The sequence below is a fragment of the Salminus brasiliensis genome, chromosome 5 (genome assembly GCF_030463535.1).
Source record: "Salminus brasiliensis chromosome 5, fSalBra1.hap2, whole genome shotgun sequence".
Lineage (NCBI taxonomy): Eukaryota > Metazoa > Chordata > Actinopteri > Characiformes > Bryconidae > Salminus > Salminus brasiliensis.
Window position 1 is genome coordinate 44,249,819 of NC_132882.1, and position 15,727 is coordinate 44,265,545.

Here is a 15,727-nt window from a genome sequence, read left to right on the forward strand (position 1 = left end):
GTGTAATGGTTTGGAAAAGGCCTGGCTACCACTGAAGGAACCTGAAAGAATCTTCAAGAGAATGCTGGGTCATCAGCATCAACAAGTTAAAGCACAGTTGGGCCATGCAACAGGACAATGATCCAAAGCTGCTCGCAGTGAGGACGCTCCAGAATCAAGGACCTATGTAACGCCACAAGTCATCCAGGGTGGGGTTGGTCCATTGAAACTTACCAGAACTGTAACAGACAATGGAGGTGAGCGGGAGCAGACGTCTGAAGCTCTATGGTGAATGGTGATGAAGACACTACCTGATACCTCTATAATATGTTTCAGCAGCATGGTGGAGGGATATTTGCAGGGCATTGTGTAGCTAAATAGTCCCAGAAAAAAAGGTCATCAGCATTCCACATAGCCCCCAGAAGACACATGGTGGTGATAGCTTCACTGGTGGGTCTGGATGGTAAATAAAATGCCTACATTTGTATTGCAGTCATGGCGACGTCACTGGAAAGAAATCAGAGTTAGTTTCGCAACAATGAACCACAATTTTACACTGAACCTTCACCCTCTGAAACACTGTTTACACCTCAACCACTGGAGTTCGCAGAACTGTTGCTAAACAGATGGAATTCCCCTCTATAGCCCTCGTTATCTCCTCTTAATATTCCTGTTCAAACCACACAAGCTTCTAAATCACATCACACCTGCAGCTTCAGAGGCAGCTCGGATGAGCTCTTTATTCCATCAGCGCGAGGCGTTCTGCTTCCTGTGTGAGGTTCCTTCAAACGTGTAGGCTCTACAGATGATGCCTCCACCAGAACACCTCCAAACTGAAGCTCTACTAACATTTATACCCAGTATGAAGTTTTAATAACATTAATATCCAGTATGAAGCTCTACTAACATTAATATCCAGTATGAAGCTCTAATAACATTAATATCCAGTATGAAGTTCTAATAGCATTAATATCCAGTATGAAGCTCTAATAACATTAATATCCAGTATGAAGCTCGAATAGCGTTAATATCTAGTATAAAGTTCTAATAACATTAATATCTAGTATGAATCTCTAATATCATTAATATCGAGGATGAATCTCGAATAACATTAATATCCAGTATGAATCTCAAATAACATTAATATCCAGTATGAAGCTCTAATATCATTAATATCAGTATGAGGCTCTGATAGCATTAATATCCAGTATGAAGCTCTAATAGCATTAATATCCAGTATGAAGTTCTAATAACATTAATATCCAGTATGAAGTTCTAATAACATTAATATCTAGTATGAAGCTCTAATAGCGTTAATATCCAGTATGAATCTCTAATAACATTAATATCTAGTATGAATCTCTAATATCATTAATATCGAGGATGAATCTCAAATAACATTAATATCCAGTATGAATCTCAAATAACATTAATATCCAGTATGAAGTTCTAATAACATTAATATCCAGTATGAAGCTCTAATATCATTAATATCAGTATGAGGCTCTGATAGCATTAATATCCAGTATGATGCTATAATAACATTAATATCCAGTATGAAGCTCTAATATCATTCATATCCAGTATGAAGCTCTAATAACATTAATATCCAGTATGAAGTTCTAATAACATTAATATCCAGTATGAAGCTCTAATATCATTAATATCAGTGAGGCTCTGATAGCATTAATATCCAGTATGATGCTATAATAACATTAATATCCAGTATGAAGCTCTAATATCATTCATATCCAGTATGAAGCTCTAATATTAATATTCAGTATGAAGCTCTAATAACATTAATATTCAGTATGAAGCTCTAATAGCATTAATATCCAGTATGAAGTTCTAATAACATTAATATCCAGTATGAAGCTCTAATATCATTCATATCCAGTATGAAGCTCTAATATTAATATTCAGTATGAAGCTCTAATAACATTAATATTCAGTATGAAGCTCTAATAGCATTAACTTGCTGTATTTATTTGTGTTGGGTGTCTTAGTTTATATTTCTGCATGTTTTTATTTATTGCAGTTATTATTATTAAATAAAATGAAGTATTAATATTTTTACTGGCTCAAACATTTGGTCCGTCACCACCTCTCTGTACTCTCACACCGTTCTGCTTCCCGAATCCACACCAACTCAAAAGCAAAGAGACACATCTTTTATTTCTTTTTTTAAGCAGAAAGAACAAAATGAATTAATTTCCCCAAAAAAAGGAGAAAAACAAAACCTCAGCCATCACCCCTCCGCAACACCGGCCAGGAGAACCCGGCTGGTCTCGCTTTCCGTCGCTTTGCGGGCCGGTCTGCTTTCGCGCGCACACACACACACACACACACACACACACAGCGCTTGAATGTGATTTTAGTGATTCCAGCCATCAAAACTCAGACAATCTTGGATTGGGGACAAATGGGAGAGCAGGAAATTAGAGCGTGGCTCTGGAAGCGATGGCCTCGCAACAATAAGCACTGCAGGAGCAGGTGGAGGAGAGGGGGGCATGCATGTGCGTTGCAGTATGCAGGTGTGTTTCACCTGTGCTCGTGGCTAATACTGAGGGGGAGGGAGGGGGGCTCACAAAGCAGGACATTTCTCAAGTAGACCGAGCACAAGACGTCCAAGGTGAGGACAGTCCAGGTAGTAGTGACCCTTACACTGCGAAACATGATACCCTGGAATGTGTGATGGCGTCTTAAACACAGGCAGTATAACACTGCTGTCGCGCAGACCAATAGAACGGACCAATAGAAACGCTCCAGTATACAGACCATATTTCATATGGTGTCATTTGCCAAAAGATCATGTTTTGCGGTGTGTGTGTGTGTTAGGTGGGGAGGGGTGGTCTAGAGTCCACACATGTGGCTCAAATGTCCCGCCTACCTGAGAAACCCTGCTTCCCAACCCCGCCCCGTCCTGTCCCGTCCCCAGCCATCACTCCACGTCGGGACCTCCCCTCTGCCTGGCAGTGGGTATTTATGTAAGGAAGAAGTGCTTGAACTCCTCCAAAACCAAAATCGAAAATAAAAATAAGGTGTGTCAGTTCAGAAGCTTGAGTACGCCCCCACCCCAGCCCCCCTCAGCAGCTAAGACAGAGGTGTGTGTGTGGTGTGTGTGTGTGTGAGGGTGAGTGTGTAAGGTCTTCTATTCCGCCACTCTCCTGTAGAAGTACAGGTAGCCCAGGTCCTTGGGAGGTTTCTCAGAGGCACACACTTTTTGATCGTTGAAGATTACCCACCTACGAAAGGGGAAGAAGAAGAAGAAGAAAGAGATACAGGGGAACATTAGAGAACCGCAGAACCGGTTCTCAGAACCTTCCTAAAAACAGCTACGTTCCACAACCAGGAGAAGTGCATCTTCTGAAGGAAACCCGGAGTGGTTCCTACACCCAGGCAATTGCTATGCTGTTCTAGACTAAAACAAATTGCCCCTCTAGATGGTTGCTATGGTATCCCAAGTGGTTGCTAAGATATTGCTATGCAGTTGCAATGGTATCGTCATGCAAACGTAATGGTATGTCAGGTAGGTGCTAGGATATCCCCATCAGATGAAAGTGTTGCCAAGTTGGGTGCGTTGATCTCGCTTGGTGGTTGCTACGGTATTGTAGCTGGTGCTATTGTGTAACTAAGGTATTTCTAGGTCCCTGCTTGGTTCCTAAAGAAATTATTTATGGGAGTAATGGCATTAGCTGTGGTTTCACAGCCGGTTGCTATGGTGTTGCTAAGATTTTTCTTGGTGGTTGCTTTTGTATTGCAGATGGTTTCTTAGGTGTCCGTTGTGGTTGCTATGGTGTTGAGAAGTGGGAGCTATGGTGTTGCTAAGATTTTTCTTGGTGGTTGCTTTTGTATTGAAGATGGTTTCTTAGGTGTCCGAACTGGTTGTTATGGTGTTGAGAAGATGGAGCAATGGTGTTGCTAAGATTTTTCTTGGTGGTTGCTTTTGTACTGCAGTTGGTTTCTATGGTGTTCCAAGTGGTTGCTATGGTGTTGAGAAGTGGGAGCTATGGTGTTGCTAAGATTTTTCTTGGTGGTAGCTTTTGTTCTGCAGTTGGTTGCTAAGGTGTCCCAGGTGGTTGCTACGGTATTGCAGTTGGTGCTATTGTGTTCCTAAGTCCCTGCTTGGTTCCTAAGGAAATTATTTATGGGAGTAATGGCATTAGCTGTGGTTTCACAGCCGGTTGCTATGGTGTTGCTAAGATTTTTCTTGGTGGTTGCTTTTGTATTGCAGATGGTTTCTTAGGTGTCCGATGTGGTTGCTATGGTATTGAGAAGTGGGAGCTATGGTGTTGCTAAGATTTTTCTTGGTGGTATCTTTTGTATTGTAGATGGTTTCTTAGGTGTCCCAGGTGGTTGCTATGGTGTTGATAAGTGGGAGCTATGGTTGCTCTATGCAAAAACAGCACTTTGAAGGTGTTCTTATTAAGCGAATCCAACGCTGGCGGAATGAGAGGGAGGGTTTTTACTCACTGTTGGTCCTTTTTGATGTGGCAGACGTAGTGACCACACATTGTGCTCGTTCCCATGTGACTGATAAAAGCGAACAGCTCATATTCTGCAGGACAGAGCGAATCAGAGATTACAGAAATGAAGTTCATCTCCACCTGTAATGAACTCCTTACGAGCTCTTATAGACTCGCCTATGAAGTCATCTACAAGCTGATGTACTGTTCGTAGCGCCCGTCTCCACTGCCAGCACCGCAGCATCGACGCTTACATAAAGAACATGCACTCACTTCCTGCTCCGTCTCGGACACGTGGCCCAGGCGGAGGGTCGCGACTCGCTTCACTGCCTGCTTCTGAGCGGCCCCCTTCCGACACCTCCATAGACTCCAGGTCATCCAGGTGGGAGAATATCCAGTCCACTGCGCGCTCCAGGATGTTACTCTGCACAGATGAGGAAATTGACCACAGATGTTAGACGGGATGTTTGACCATGTACTTGTCAGAGTGTAGGGTGGACGTGGTCACTACAACTACACTGAAACACTGTACGGACCATGTATGCATGCAATATATATACATACACAGCATATTAATACACTGTACACGGTATTAGGGTAAATACGGTAATGTGAAGCCAGCATTGCCTATTTTTGAACAGGCAGCCGGAGGAAAGTGCCAGGTGCCCAGTTCCACTGCACCACCTAACAGATGCCTGTGCCGGCCAACATCGCTTCAAGAGTGATGAGGTGGACAGAAAGCGCCATCTACCCACCCTGAGAGAGCACGGCCGATTGAGCTCTCTCAGACTCTGATGGCTGCTGATGGCAAAGCAGCATGGCACGGGATTCGAACCCGTGACCCCTGGGCCACGAAGCTCTGACCCTGTATGTTTTGAGCTGCTCACCGTAGCTCTGAGAGCACGCGTGGCTTGATCTCGGCTGAATCCCATGGAAACGATGGTCGCCAGATGCTCTTCGGAGACGCTTTCTGTGGGTGTGGTTCCAGGGCCCGAGCTACAGCCAGGCAACACCAAGGGAGCGGAGAAGTCTGCAGCCAGTCCCCCCACACACAAGAAGATCGGTGAATTTTTTAAATGTCATACAGTTCCATCTCACACTTCTACGATGAATGAGGATTATGATGATTATTACGCTCACCTGGATCGTCCATATGCCCCATCACCCAGTTCATAGCGGCGTCGATGCCAGTGTTGCCCGTGTAGTACACCGCCTTCCTGCAGGCCTCGACGGGAAAGCCCATCTCGCAGAGCTGGGACACGGTGGAGTCGTCCAACACGGGAGCTGAGAGAGACACACGAGTACAGAGATGTCTCCTGGACGAAATCATCTAAACATGCCTTTAAAAGTCAGGATGAATATGAACTAAACAACGAGCTCACGGACACCAACAAATTAATTAATTAATTAAATAAATAAATAAATAAAAATTTACATAACAGCTAATCTACAAGCCTGGTGATGAAAATCATTTACATAAGCTGATTGAGTGACTGACACCAAATATGGCACGAATGTAATGCAATTCACATGTATATACAAGTGGTAGTAACTTCATGCTCCTGCAGATGGCGCTGCCCGAGAACAATAAGCCAAAAATAAATATGAGTGACGAGACGTTGAGAATAGCGCAGTACAGTGCAGAGAGTGTATTCACTCAAGCAGATGCGGTTCATGACTGAGTAAAAGGAGTGATTTGCATTTGGGCGTGGCCAAAGACCACAGAGTGAAGGAAGTAGCTGGATCTGCAGGTGTATGGAAGCTTACGGTCATACGGGTCTACTAGCAGTGGCAGAAAAAGTGGCTGCAATTCTGAGGAGAATCTCCTGTAGCCTGTACGGATTTCTGCCACTGCTAGTAGACCAGTATGACCGTAAGCTTCCATACACCTGCAGATTCAGCTACTTCCTTCACACTGTGGTCTTTGGCCACGCCCACATGCAAATCACTCTTTTTAGCCGAACATTAACTGCATCTGCTTTGTGACCCATTTTCCACACATCTAACGAGACACTCACTGCCCTGTACTGCACTGCACTATTCTCAACATCTGAGTTCTGGCACTCTCACACCCCACATGGATTTGTAGCTGGATCATCCTTGTGCAGCGCCATCTGCAGGAGCCTGAAGTTACTACCACCATAAACATGGAAGGTACCTAACTTTTTGTTGGGGAAGCTAGTTCTATATACATAAAATATATAATAATAACAACCCAAACAACATTTACTTACTTATTTTATATGATACACACACTCTAAGGTTTTTAATATCGCTTTATCATATTCAATCTTAATTTTTTATCTTAATTTGAGAAATGTTATTTATTTCAAATGTTATGATGCAACACAAAAACAACAACAACACAGGAGTAAGTGAGGGGAAGGAAAACACAGGAAGAAAGAAAGAGGGGTGACGCAGAAGTGCGAGAGGGACACGACTGGATGGCCGGGTGGATGGACGGACGGACGCTCGAAGAAGGAAGAGAAAGACAGACAGACTGACACAGCAGTGGGGAGTAGAGAGAGTCGTCCTCCTCGTTGCCGTGGGAACCCAGGATACCTTTGACCTCCACGTCAGGGGTCATGAGAGGGGGCGGGGCCACCTCAGGCAGAAGCTCCTCCCCCGGCTGCTGTCCAGTCCCACGGAGTGCGCTCAGGTCCAGTGTGTCAGGAACGTCGATGCTAACATCTGAAAGGTAACCACAACAGACCATTACCATCATCATGCACCTCCTAACATCTGGAGAGTGTCCATAAAGCGTGCCTACTTCTTAGCACTGTTCAAATTACAGATGACCAAATGCTTACCCAGTTTTTTGGGGACCCAGTCCAGGCCAAAAGTAAACTTCTTTATTTGGATTACAAGATAGTCTGGGAACGAAGCAAAGCGCGTGGTCCTGAAACACAGAGCAGAACACAGACAGTGCAGGTTACGTGCCTTCATCCACCTGCTGTTGGAGACGGTTAGGCGGTTAGGAGATGTGAAGGCTAGTGTTTACTTGGTGGCAGTGGTCTTGCCCTGCACTGCAGAGCTCCAGAAGTCTGTGAGCGTTTCGGGTTCGCTCAGAGCGTCTAAGCAGGCAGAGAACGGGATCTGGGCGCGAGGGGCAACTGGCGGAGGACCTCCGGAGGCTTCCGCCTCCTCCCGCAAACGCTCAGCCTCCTGCAACTCCTCTGATGGGCGAGGACAAGAAGAGAAGAAAGGATGAGGAGTTCTTTCCTTATTGTGTAAGAATTACAATACGTGCAGCTCGGCACAGCGGTGAAAACAAAGAATCGTAGCAGGATAGGGCATTTCTCTCACAATTGTCCACTATGGACTACAATTCCCATGATCCTCTCACCCGTGTTGGTGGCCTGGTCCATGGGCACAGGCAACTGGACAATGTAGTCCACTCGCTGGGTGTACTTGGCCTTCTGAGACTGCTGGCATACAATCCTTTCCTCCACCAGGAACCGGAATGCTTCAGATGGGTTCGCACCGGATCGGCAGTTCCGCTGGGCGAGGGAGAGAGGGAGTACGTGAGAAAATAATAATAATAATAATAATAATAATAATATTTTAAAAAACGGTCAAAGTGATGGACGAGATGGGCGGGACCATTACCTCCACCATATTAATGAAGTGAAGAAGGAACTCTTGGGCGTCTTGCTGCCGATTGGTGGAAAACTCAGGGTGGCCCCGCCCCACAAGGGCTTTGAACATGCGTGGTGCTATGCCAACCTGGTCCCCCTGGAAACAAGTCAGGAGAATAGCTGCTTCAGTGGGAAACAACAAACATCATCAAGGGCTTTAACATGAAAGTCTCTGTAAAGCAAATCCAACCCAGGACGCCTGAACAGTTTTGGGCTCTGAGTGCAGACGAAGTATGAGGGAGCACAACTGGTCAGCACAGGCGTCCGACAGCCGCGCTTCCTCTTTAGCGTGTTGGCTAACTAGCAGTGCTGCATAATGTTGGAAAAGACGCGGTAGCTGGCTTCACATGTCGGTGGCGATGTGCTAGGCTAGTGTTAGGGGCTTTGTTAGTGGGGGGGGGGGTTTGGTTCACACGATTGGGGATTGGAGAGCTGGCCTTCCAAGTTGGGTAGAAAATGTTGCAATATAAATAAATATAAATAAATAATAGTTCAGTAAATAAATAAACTAAATAATTTAATGTGTGTGTTTAATTTAATTTATTTATTTTTTATATTTTAAATATATTAATTATACATTTTTTATTTTATGTATTTATTTTAATGTTTCTGGCAAACAAGCCTCATCAATCCTAAAATAAATAAATAAATAAATTAATTAATTAATCTCATACAAAAATGAAAACATTTACTTTGCCACAATTAATTGGCCTCTTCCTTCCTATTCATAAAATAATAAAACAAAAAAATTTATAATCATATCAACTGTAATGACAGCAACACCACAATATTCATATATTAGTGTGTGTAACAACTCCGTAAATTATAATTAGTTTACATATGAAAGCAGTTTTAATAATAAAAAAAAGTTACATTTAAGTTTGTTATAGCTTTCATAAGGAACAATTAAAAAATATATATATATATATATTTTATAATTATTAAAACTGGTTTTATATGAGAACAGTTTTAATAATAAAAACAGTTATTAAAAAAAAAAAATTACATATATATATATATATATATATATATATATATATATATATTTTTTTTTTTTTTTTTTTTTTTTTTTTTTTTTTGTTCCTTATATAAACTACATTGACCAGAGTTACATCTTAGTAAGGCACTGATATGCTTTAACAAATGCAGTCAAATCCTACCCTTGGTTCCGAGGAGGCATTGGGTTCATCTCCTGGGTCAGGAGCAGGCTTGGAGTATTCTCCAGACAGTAAACCATAGCCCAGTTTTGCTCTGCCAACGAGAAGCAAAGAGCATTCATCATTCAACACGACCAGATAAAACAAATATCAGCTTCATAAAACTAGTCATTTCCTCTCCGTTCACGTCCGTCCTAACACCCCAGAAACCGCGTCACCACCATCCCACGCCCTCTGGAGGAGAACTAAAGAATCACAGCTGTGTCGCAGAAATGATCCAGCAGACCAGCCCTGCTTTTAGTGGTAAAGAGGCTTTTCCAAAATGGTAACATCAATGATAACATCTTCCAGCTGCTAAACGGAGAAGGTCATAGGCAGCATTTTAAAGACATGCTGCACTGGTTTACTGAAGTAGCTGAAGTTTAGCACTGAAGCTATGAGCTTAATATATCTTACTCCTTAAGCTGATGCATGGTAAGCATAAGATACTCACACTTGCGTTTTAAAGTCCTGGGTGGGGTCACTTGGAGATTCATCCAAAATCTTATCAATGTTGGAGACGTACCTTTCAAAAAAGTCAAAAATAAAGAAATAAATAAATACAACATGTCTTGAGCCTGTGTCACATATTCAACACCAACCAAAAGCAGATAATAAGCTGCCATTTGAGCTTAGAGATCCCAGATGTGCAAAGGCACAGCCAATAGAATACGACTCTTTGGATCAGATAAACATGAATCTATTGGCACCCATGCTGCCTAATGCCAGGCGTGGTCTAGAGGGGGGTATAAAGCCCCCCTAGCATTAAGCAGTGGGATTCCATGTTCTCTGGAATGATGGTGGAGCTCCAGCCAGCATCTAGGATGAGTTAGAGACATCCAGACCTCACTAACTCGAGCTCTTGCTGCTAAATGCAATCAAATCCTCACTGCAATGTTCCACTCAAACTCTAGTAGGAACTCTAGAGTTCTCTCCCTGGACTCCCTAACAAAAGCAGAACTCTTTTTAATGCCCTTGATTTCAGAAGAAACAATGAATAAGCAGGTGTCCCAATACTTTTGTCCATTTTGGGAAAGAAACAAACAAACAAAAAAAAGGGCACTGACTTTTCCTGGAAGTCAGGGATGGTGAAGAGCACTTGCATGACGGAGTTGAGGTAGCAGCTGTTGCCCAGGTTCTTCATGCCAGTCAGCCCGGGGCCCCACAGCGGCCTCAGAGTGGTCCCGGACTCCTGGATCACCTCCCACTCGCCCACACGCTGGTTCACAGCGATCTCCAACTCAGTCATAGTGTGCTCCGTCTGACACAGACAAACAAAGGGGCTGCAGTTAGGAGACTGCTGGAGCTTTTAGAGATATGTAAAGTGCTTTGGTTCTAATTGGCTGCCCAGTCGCCGTCAATGTGAGTGGGCTGGGCTAGGCTAAATTGCTATTGGCCTATTGATCAGGGGAGAGCCTACAGTTCCTATATGGAGGACTCACACAGACTATATTTACACCCCTGTTGCTCACCTTCTCCATGGTCATCATATCAATGCCAAAGTGAGAGAGGTGCTCCGCGAGCTTCGAGTCCAACACCATGTCGTCTTCGTCGTAAGAATAAACGTCTGGAAAAACAGGATTAGACAGACCTTCAGATCTTATTCCAAAAATAAACACCACTGAAATGATGAAACCTGGGAACGGGTTCTAGTGGCTCCCACCAGCTCCGTCCGGGGTAATGGTGCCCAGTTTGACGGCCAGAGGGTATCCGGTCTGCTGGAAGTGCTGGAGGGCGTGGTTATTGCCTCCTGAGCCATCAAAATATCGCCGCCCACACATGACCTTTCCGTCCGTCAAGTTCATCCACAGGTTCTCCTGCAGGTCACACACCTCACACTTCCAACCACTGGCCAATCAGAGTGCAGAGAGGAAGAGAGGAAAGGGAAATTAAGTAAGTAAATAAATAAAATGAATGAAAAAATGCAGGTGGGGCTTAAGAGAAGTGAGCCAATCAGAGGCTTCTCTGCTACATAAGACAAGTGGGAGCATCAATATTTGGAAGGTCGCCGCTCACAGCTACACATGCCTTTTTATCATCAATTAAGCCAGGGGGGGTACAGTGGTAATCTGTATTTCCAACCTCTAGGGGGCGCACTGGTCAGGTTTGGAACAGCTTTAACATCTTTAAAATGTTTTTTGTTGGACAAAATCGTTCATTTTAGCAAAATCAGTCCATCAACCTTTATTTTCCACCCGGAAACACATTACATCATTTTTAACGCAGCCCAGCATTAAGAGCTTTAAGGGATTAAATAAAAAAATTATAATTACATTTAAAGTAAAGTTCAATTAAAACTCTAGAAGAAAACAGTCTAAGAAAATGTTTGTAGATTTAAAAATATATATTTAAGTGTTTTAGAAATGACAATTTGAGCTAAAGAATTAACATGACAATTTTAACACCATATATAATAATAAGTATAAAATATCTACAAAAATACGGACAGAACATGTAGCTTCAGTTGTAGGTCACACAGTGTCTAATCAGGGCTGACAGGTGTGTAAACTTCATAACTGCCCTCTGTTATTAATATCAGTAGCTAATGGATTTTATCAATTCAGAAATTTTAATAAAGCCAGTCTCGCTTTTTTGAGCTTGTTTACCTGTACCCTGGTGACGCTGTGTGGTTATGTTCACATGCATGCATATGTGTGTGTGTGTGTGTGTGATTGTGTGTTGAAGTACGTACCTGGGAGGTATTTTGAGCCCGTTGTCGAGCTGTTTGAGCTCAGCTGCGTGTTTGGACTCCTGCCGCACCTCGCCATCCCACTGCTGCACCTGCAGAGCGTGCGACACCGAGTCGGCAGCCAGCAACCCCGCCATCGACAGGGACACCTGCACACCCACAAACAAACACACACACACACACACAGCAAGAGTGGGAATAAAAGGTCATGAGAGGTTATACTGCACACACATGTAAAATCAGCTTAGCATGCGTAGCATGTCCAAACTTTTGCACAGGCCACAGGGGGGGCTATGTCTTACCCGCTCTCTCACAACGTCGGGCATGGTGGTCAGGTCCTCAGAGGTCACTTCCTGTCTGTCTGGAAAAAGGACAACCTTGACGTCTTCCTCATACTGCTCCTGCTCCACGTCGAACCCGCCCTCGATCCCTGCGAGACAGCAGAAAATGAGCCCCGAGTCAAACGAAACACGAGGCTGAGGAAACGGAGGAAGCCGAGCCCAGATTCAGTCGGTCAACCAAGACGTGTTCGGGATCTGACGTGTGCTTCTTTAGGTTACGGCAGGAGATGCTAGGCTAACACTGCTAACGAACACTGGACTTGTACTGTCACCAATCTGGAACTCAGCTCTGCTGATTTGGGTAAGACGCTCTGAGGGCCTGTTCACACCTGGAATCATCTGGATCCACTTTGACCGGATTCTGTTTACACTTGTCGTTAATGCGGACTAAGGTGTGGTCACTATGATCGCTCGGATGATCGCTGGTTCGAATCCCGGTCATGCAGCTAGCCATCGGCATAATTGGCCTTGCTCTCTCGAGGGTGGGTAGACATCGCTTTGGTGCTGGCCGCTGGCACCTGCAGGTTGGTTGCCCTGCGATGTCCAAATTGGGGACAAAATGGGTCAAAAAAATCAGATAAAATTATTTAAAAAATATAAATAAGGAGGAGGTCCGATCAGAACCGTCCTGTTTAGAGGAACGGTGGGGGTTCTTCTACAATGCCATGGAACAACAGAACCATAGATGCATTCCCATACTCTTTAAACCGGAAGGGAGCAAACTCCATTCTGTAGCACTGCGATCCACAGTAACTATCCCTCGTATTTTCGCTGGCTTGATGAAATCCGATCACAGAAAGCACAATCCAATCACACTTGTTTTAAATGTGGGCCGTGACACCCGTCTCAGACCGCCTCCCAATGTGGTTTGAGGTCTCCGATTGTAATCCGTGGGTGTATACACCTGGCTTTATATGCAGACCCGAACGTGATCTGATCCGATCCGATCCGATCTCCAAAGACGATGTTCATGCCAACAATCATCGATTTGTCTGCTTTAAACAAAAGTAAAACCTGGATACATTCTGGATCCAGACTTTTTTGGGTGTTACTTGGAAGACAGTCTAAGTCTAATCGACTCTTTCTGGGGGCAGTGATCAGACATTTGCACCCTCCTATGTCAGGCCTGTAAAATGACCAGTTTATAAGCATGTTATATCAGTATAATCATGAGTCCGATCTTGCAACACCCATCACATCCAGTGAGCAACAGAATTTGGGTTCATTTGCATGGATTAGAACTGAGCCACCTTTTTGTTCTTCCCTGACATTGCCGCCCTTCTCCGTGTCTGGACGCTATAAAGGAAACCAATCCGAGAGCCACGGCCGGTCAGGACGTCCAGAGGACACAGAAGAACATACTTATTATCGACACGCTGGAGCCTGTCTCTTAGATCAGCATCAAAAAGTCCCAATACCGCAACCCTACTGAGGACTAACCTCTTCAAAAGCTACTTCATATGGCCAAAAGTTTGTGGACACCTGTTTTGCTTATTCAAATGACTGGAGTGTTACTGAGACGTTCGTCCCCCCCCTTTGTTCCCCAGGGCTCCGCCAGGCTGCCAGTCCAGTTCTCCTGGCAGTGAACTGCCTAATAAGGAGGGGTGTCCACAAACTTTTCAGACACATAGTCCAAGAGAGAAGGCAGCCCTGTACACGTAAACAAGTTCACGGGTCCGAATCCCAGACATGCTGCAACCCAACAAAACAGGTCCTACCTATGGCCAGTCGAGTGGGCTTCTTCTTGGGTGGGTCACCAGACCCAGAGCTGTTGTCATCCTCTTTCTGAAACACAGGTGCATGCACGGTCAGTGTCATCTAGAACATCTAGTATCTAGAACATCAGAAAACCTCAAATCCAGCCCTGCAGAACAAGCTCTGTTTGCTGACCCCCTTGCCCAAACACACCCTCTACACCAGGTGGGACCCAGGTGCGTTTGAGAGGTGGGGGATCTGCCAAGCTGCGCTGGACCCAGGCCCTTCCAGAACCGAAAGCGAAGACCCTGTCTGATGCTTGCTATGCATTGAAGAAGGCTGGTCGGCTGATCAGGTGGGTCGTGGGTCGTTACCTGAGCCTTGCGAGTGCGGGTGATGTGCAGATAGGCCCTCTGTCCCGTCCGGGCGTGGTGTCTCTCCACAAACTGACTCCCAAAGCCGAGGAAACTGTTCATGCAGACGTACAAGCCTCCCTCACTCTCCTAAAAAACAGCACAAACAAGGGAATAAACAACAGCTTCTGTTCATTTACAGCAGTTTTAGTAACACAAGATCATCCTAAATACGTAGAACACCTTAAATGTGCATGTTCTAGAGCTATAGGTGGCTAATATCTAGAACCACAGCTGCACATAGTGGATGTATGAAGTGTGCACCCTCATTACTCAGCAAACTGGTTAGTGCTAGCGGCTTTAGCTTTAGCTTAGCTTAAGTGGGGTTAGCTTTCGGGTGTTTTTGTGCATATTTCTGCTTTTCTGGTGTAGATAATGAGGTTAAACGCAAGATTGAGCGTTAATGATGTGATGTTGGAGATTTGGAATAATTTGGGTGATATTTTAGTGGATTTCTAAACGAGGTTTTGTAGTATTCGCGGCTGAGGTTAGCTGTCGCTCGAATTGTCCGTTCCACCTTAAATGGTGCGGCAGTTGCATTCTGGCGCCTCAGGCGCCAGAATGCAACTGCCGCACCATTTAAGGTGGAACGGACAATTCGAGCGACAGCCAAGTTAGCCAGCAAGTTAGCCGTGCTGCTAACGTACGAATCCCACCATCTTTCTCAAAAACGCCCCAAAACAACACTTCCATTCCTAATACGGGAATAAACCAGCATAAATGGCACCTCCAGGACAAAACACCCACCGGAGAAGCATACGAGAAGGCGCACTCATCCTTATGGACTCGGTCCCCAGGCCTGGGCACCCGGACTGTGGACAAGACTGACATCAACACCTCGCTAACCTCCGCCATCTCTTCCTGGATTAATGTGCGTGTATTTTTCCACACCGCTCGTCCGTCTTGCTCGTGTTTTCGCTCCCTGACCAGCCGGCGTCGGCTTCTCTTCAGCCCCTCAGCTCTTCTGTATCGTCCCCCCTCAGCGAGGTGCTCTCAGTGCGGTGGTCCAGCGCTACACTCCATTCAAGGCCACCGAGGCGCTACGAGATCCGCTCCGATGTTTGGACCGTAAACCGCCGCCTATAGGCGCATCCACAATTTTTTGTGGGGGCGGCGGGGGACGGTAATCTTCATAGTTGGATGCGGGATGTAGCTTAAACTGTAAAGCTTGTAAAATAATAAAAAAAATAGAGTAGATATTGTGGTACATTATTAATTGGAGATGCTAAATCATTTTTTGCAGATATTCAGTCATAATTTTGATGAACTACGGCATTATTATGAGATTTCAAGTAATTATCTCATTTTTT

General features: G+C 44.7%; 1 protein-coding gene across 2 annotated transcripts; it reads right to left on the reverse strand.

Annotated features, from left to right (window-relative positions):
* Positions 1 to 2,136: 2,136 nt before the first annotated feature.
* Positions 2,137 to 15,555, reverse strand: usp5 (ubiquitin specific peptidase 5 (isopeptidase T)). Of its 2 annotated transcripts, none has more exons than XM_072680553.1 (20): positions 15,165 to 15,555; positions 14,379 to 14,507; positions 14,028 to 14,094; positions 12,271 to 12,398; positions 11,972 to 12,117; positions 10,943 to 11,127; positions 10,752 to 10,846; positions 10,347 to 10,540; positions 9,734 to 9,805; positions 9,244 to 9,334; positions 8,055 to 8,180; positions 7,792 to 7,945; positions 7,447 to 7,621; positions 7,256 to 7,344; positions 6,951 to 7,136; positions 5,586 to 5,729; positions 5,333 to 5,475; positions 4,719 to 4,869; positions 4,453 to 4,537; positions 2,137 to 3,224 (listed from the first exon to the last, which is right to left on the reverse strand). In XM_072680553.1, exons 1-20 carry the CDS (start codon positions 15,270 to 15,272, stop codon positions 3,131 to 3,133), a joined length of 2,562 nt encoding a protein of 853 aa, XP_072536654.1. In that variant the 5' UTR covers positions 15,273 to 15,555; the 3' UTR covers positions 2,137 to 3,130. The 2 variants fall into 2 exon arrangements, with proteins under 2 accessions (XP_072536654.1, XP_072536655.1); XM_072680554.1 differs by having other exon boundaries at positions 7,008 to 7,136; positions 15,165 to 15,554.
* Between the last annotated feature and the right edge of the window lie 172 nt (positions 15,556 to 15,727).

Bases quoted from the DNA above. Each gene is read 5' to 3' on its own strand.
- usp5 (XM_072680553.1), bottom strand. From the start codon at position 15,272: ATGGCGGAGGTTAGCGAGGTGTTGATGTCAGTCTTGTCCACAGTCCGG. The intron at 10,541-10,751 runs GTGAGCAACAGG...TGTCTGTGTCAG, and splicing joins ATATGATGACCATGGAGAAG to ACGGAGCACACTATGACTGA. The intron at 7,345-7,446 runs GTAAACACTAGC...TCTGTGTTTCAG, and splicing joins GGCAAGACCACTGCCACCAA to GACCACGCGCTTTGCTTCGT.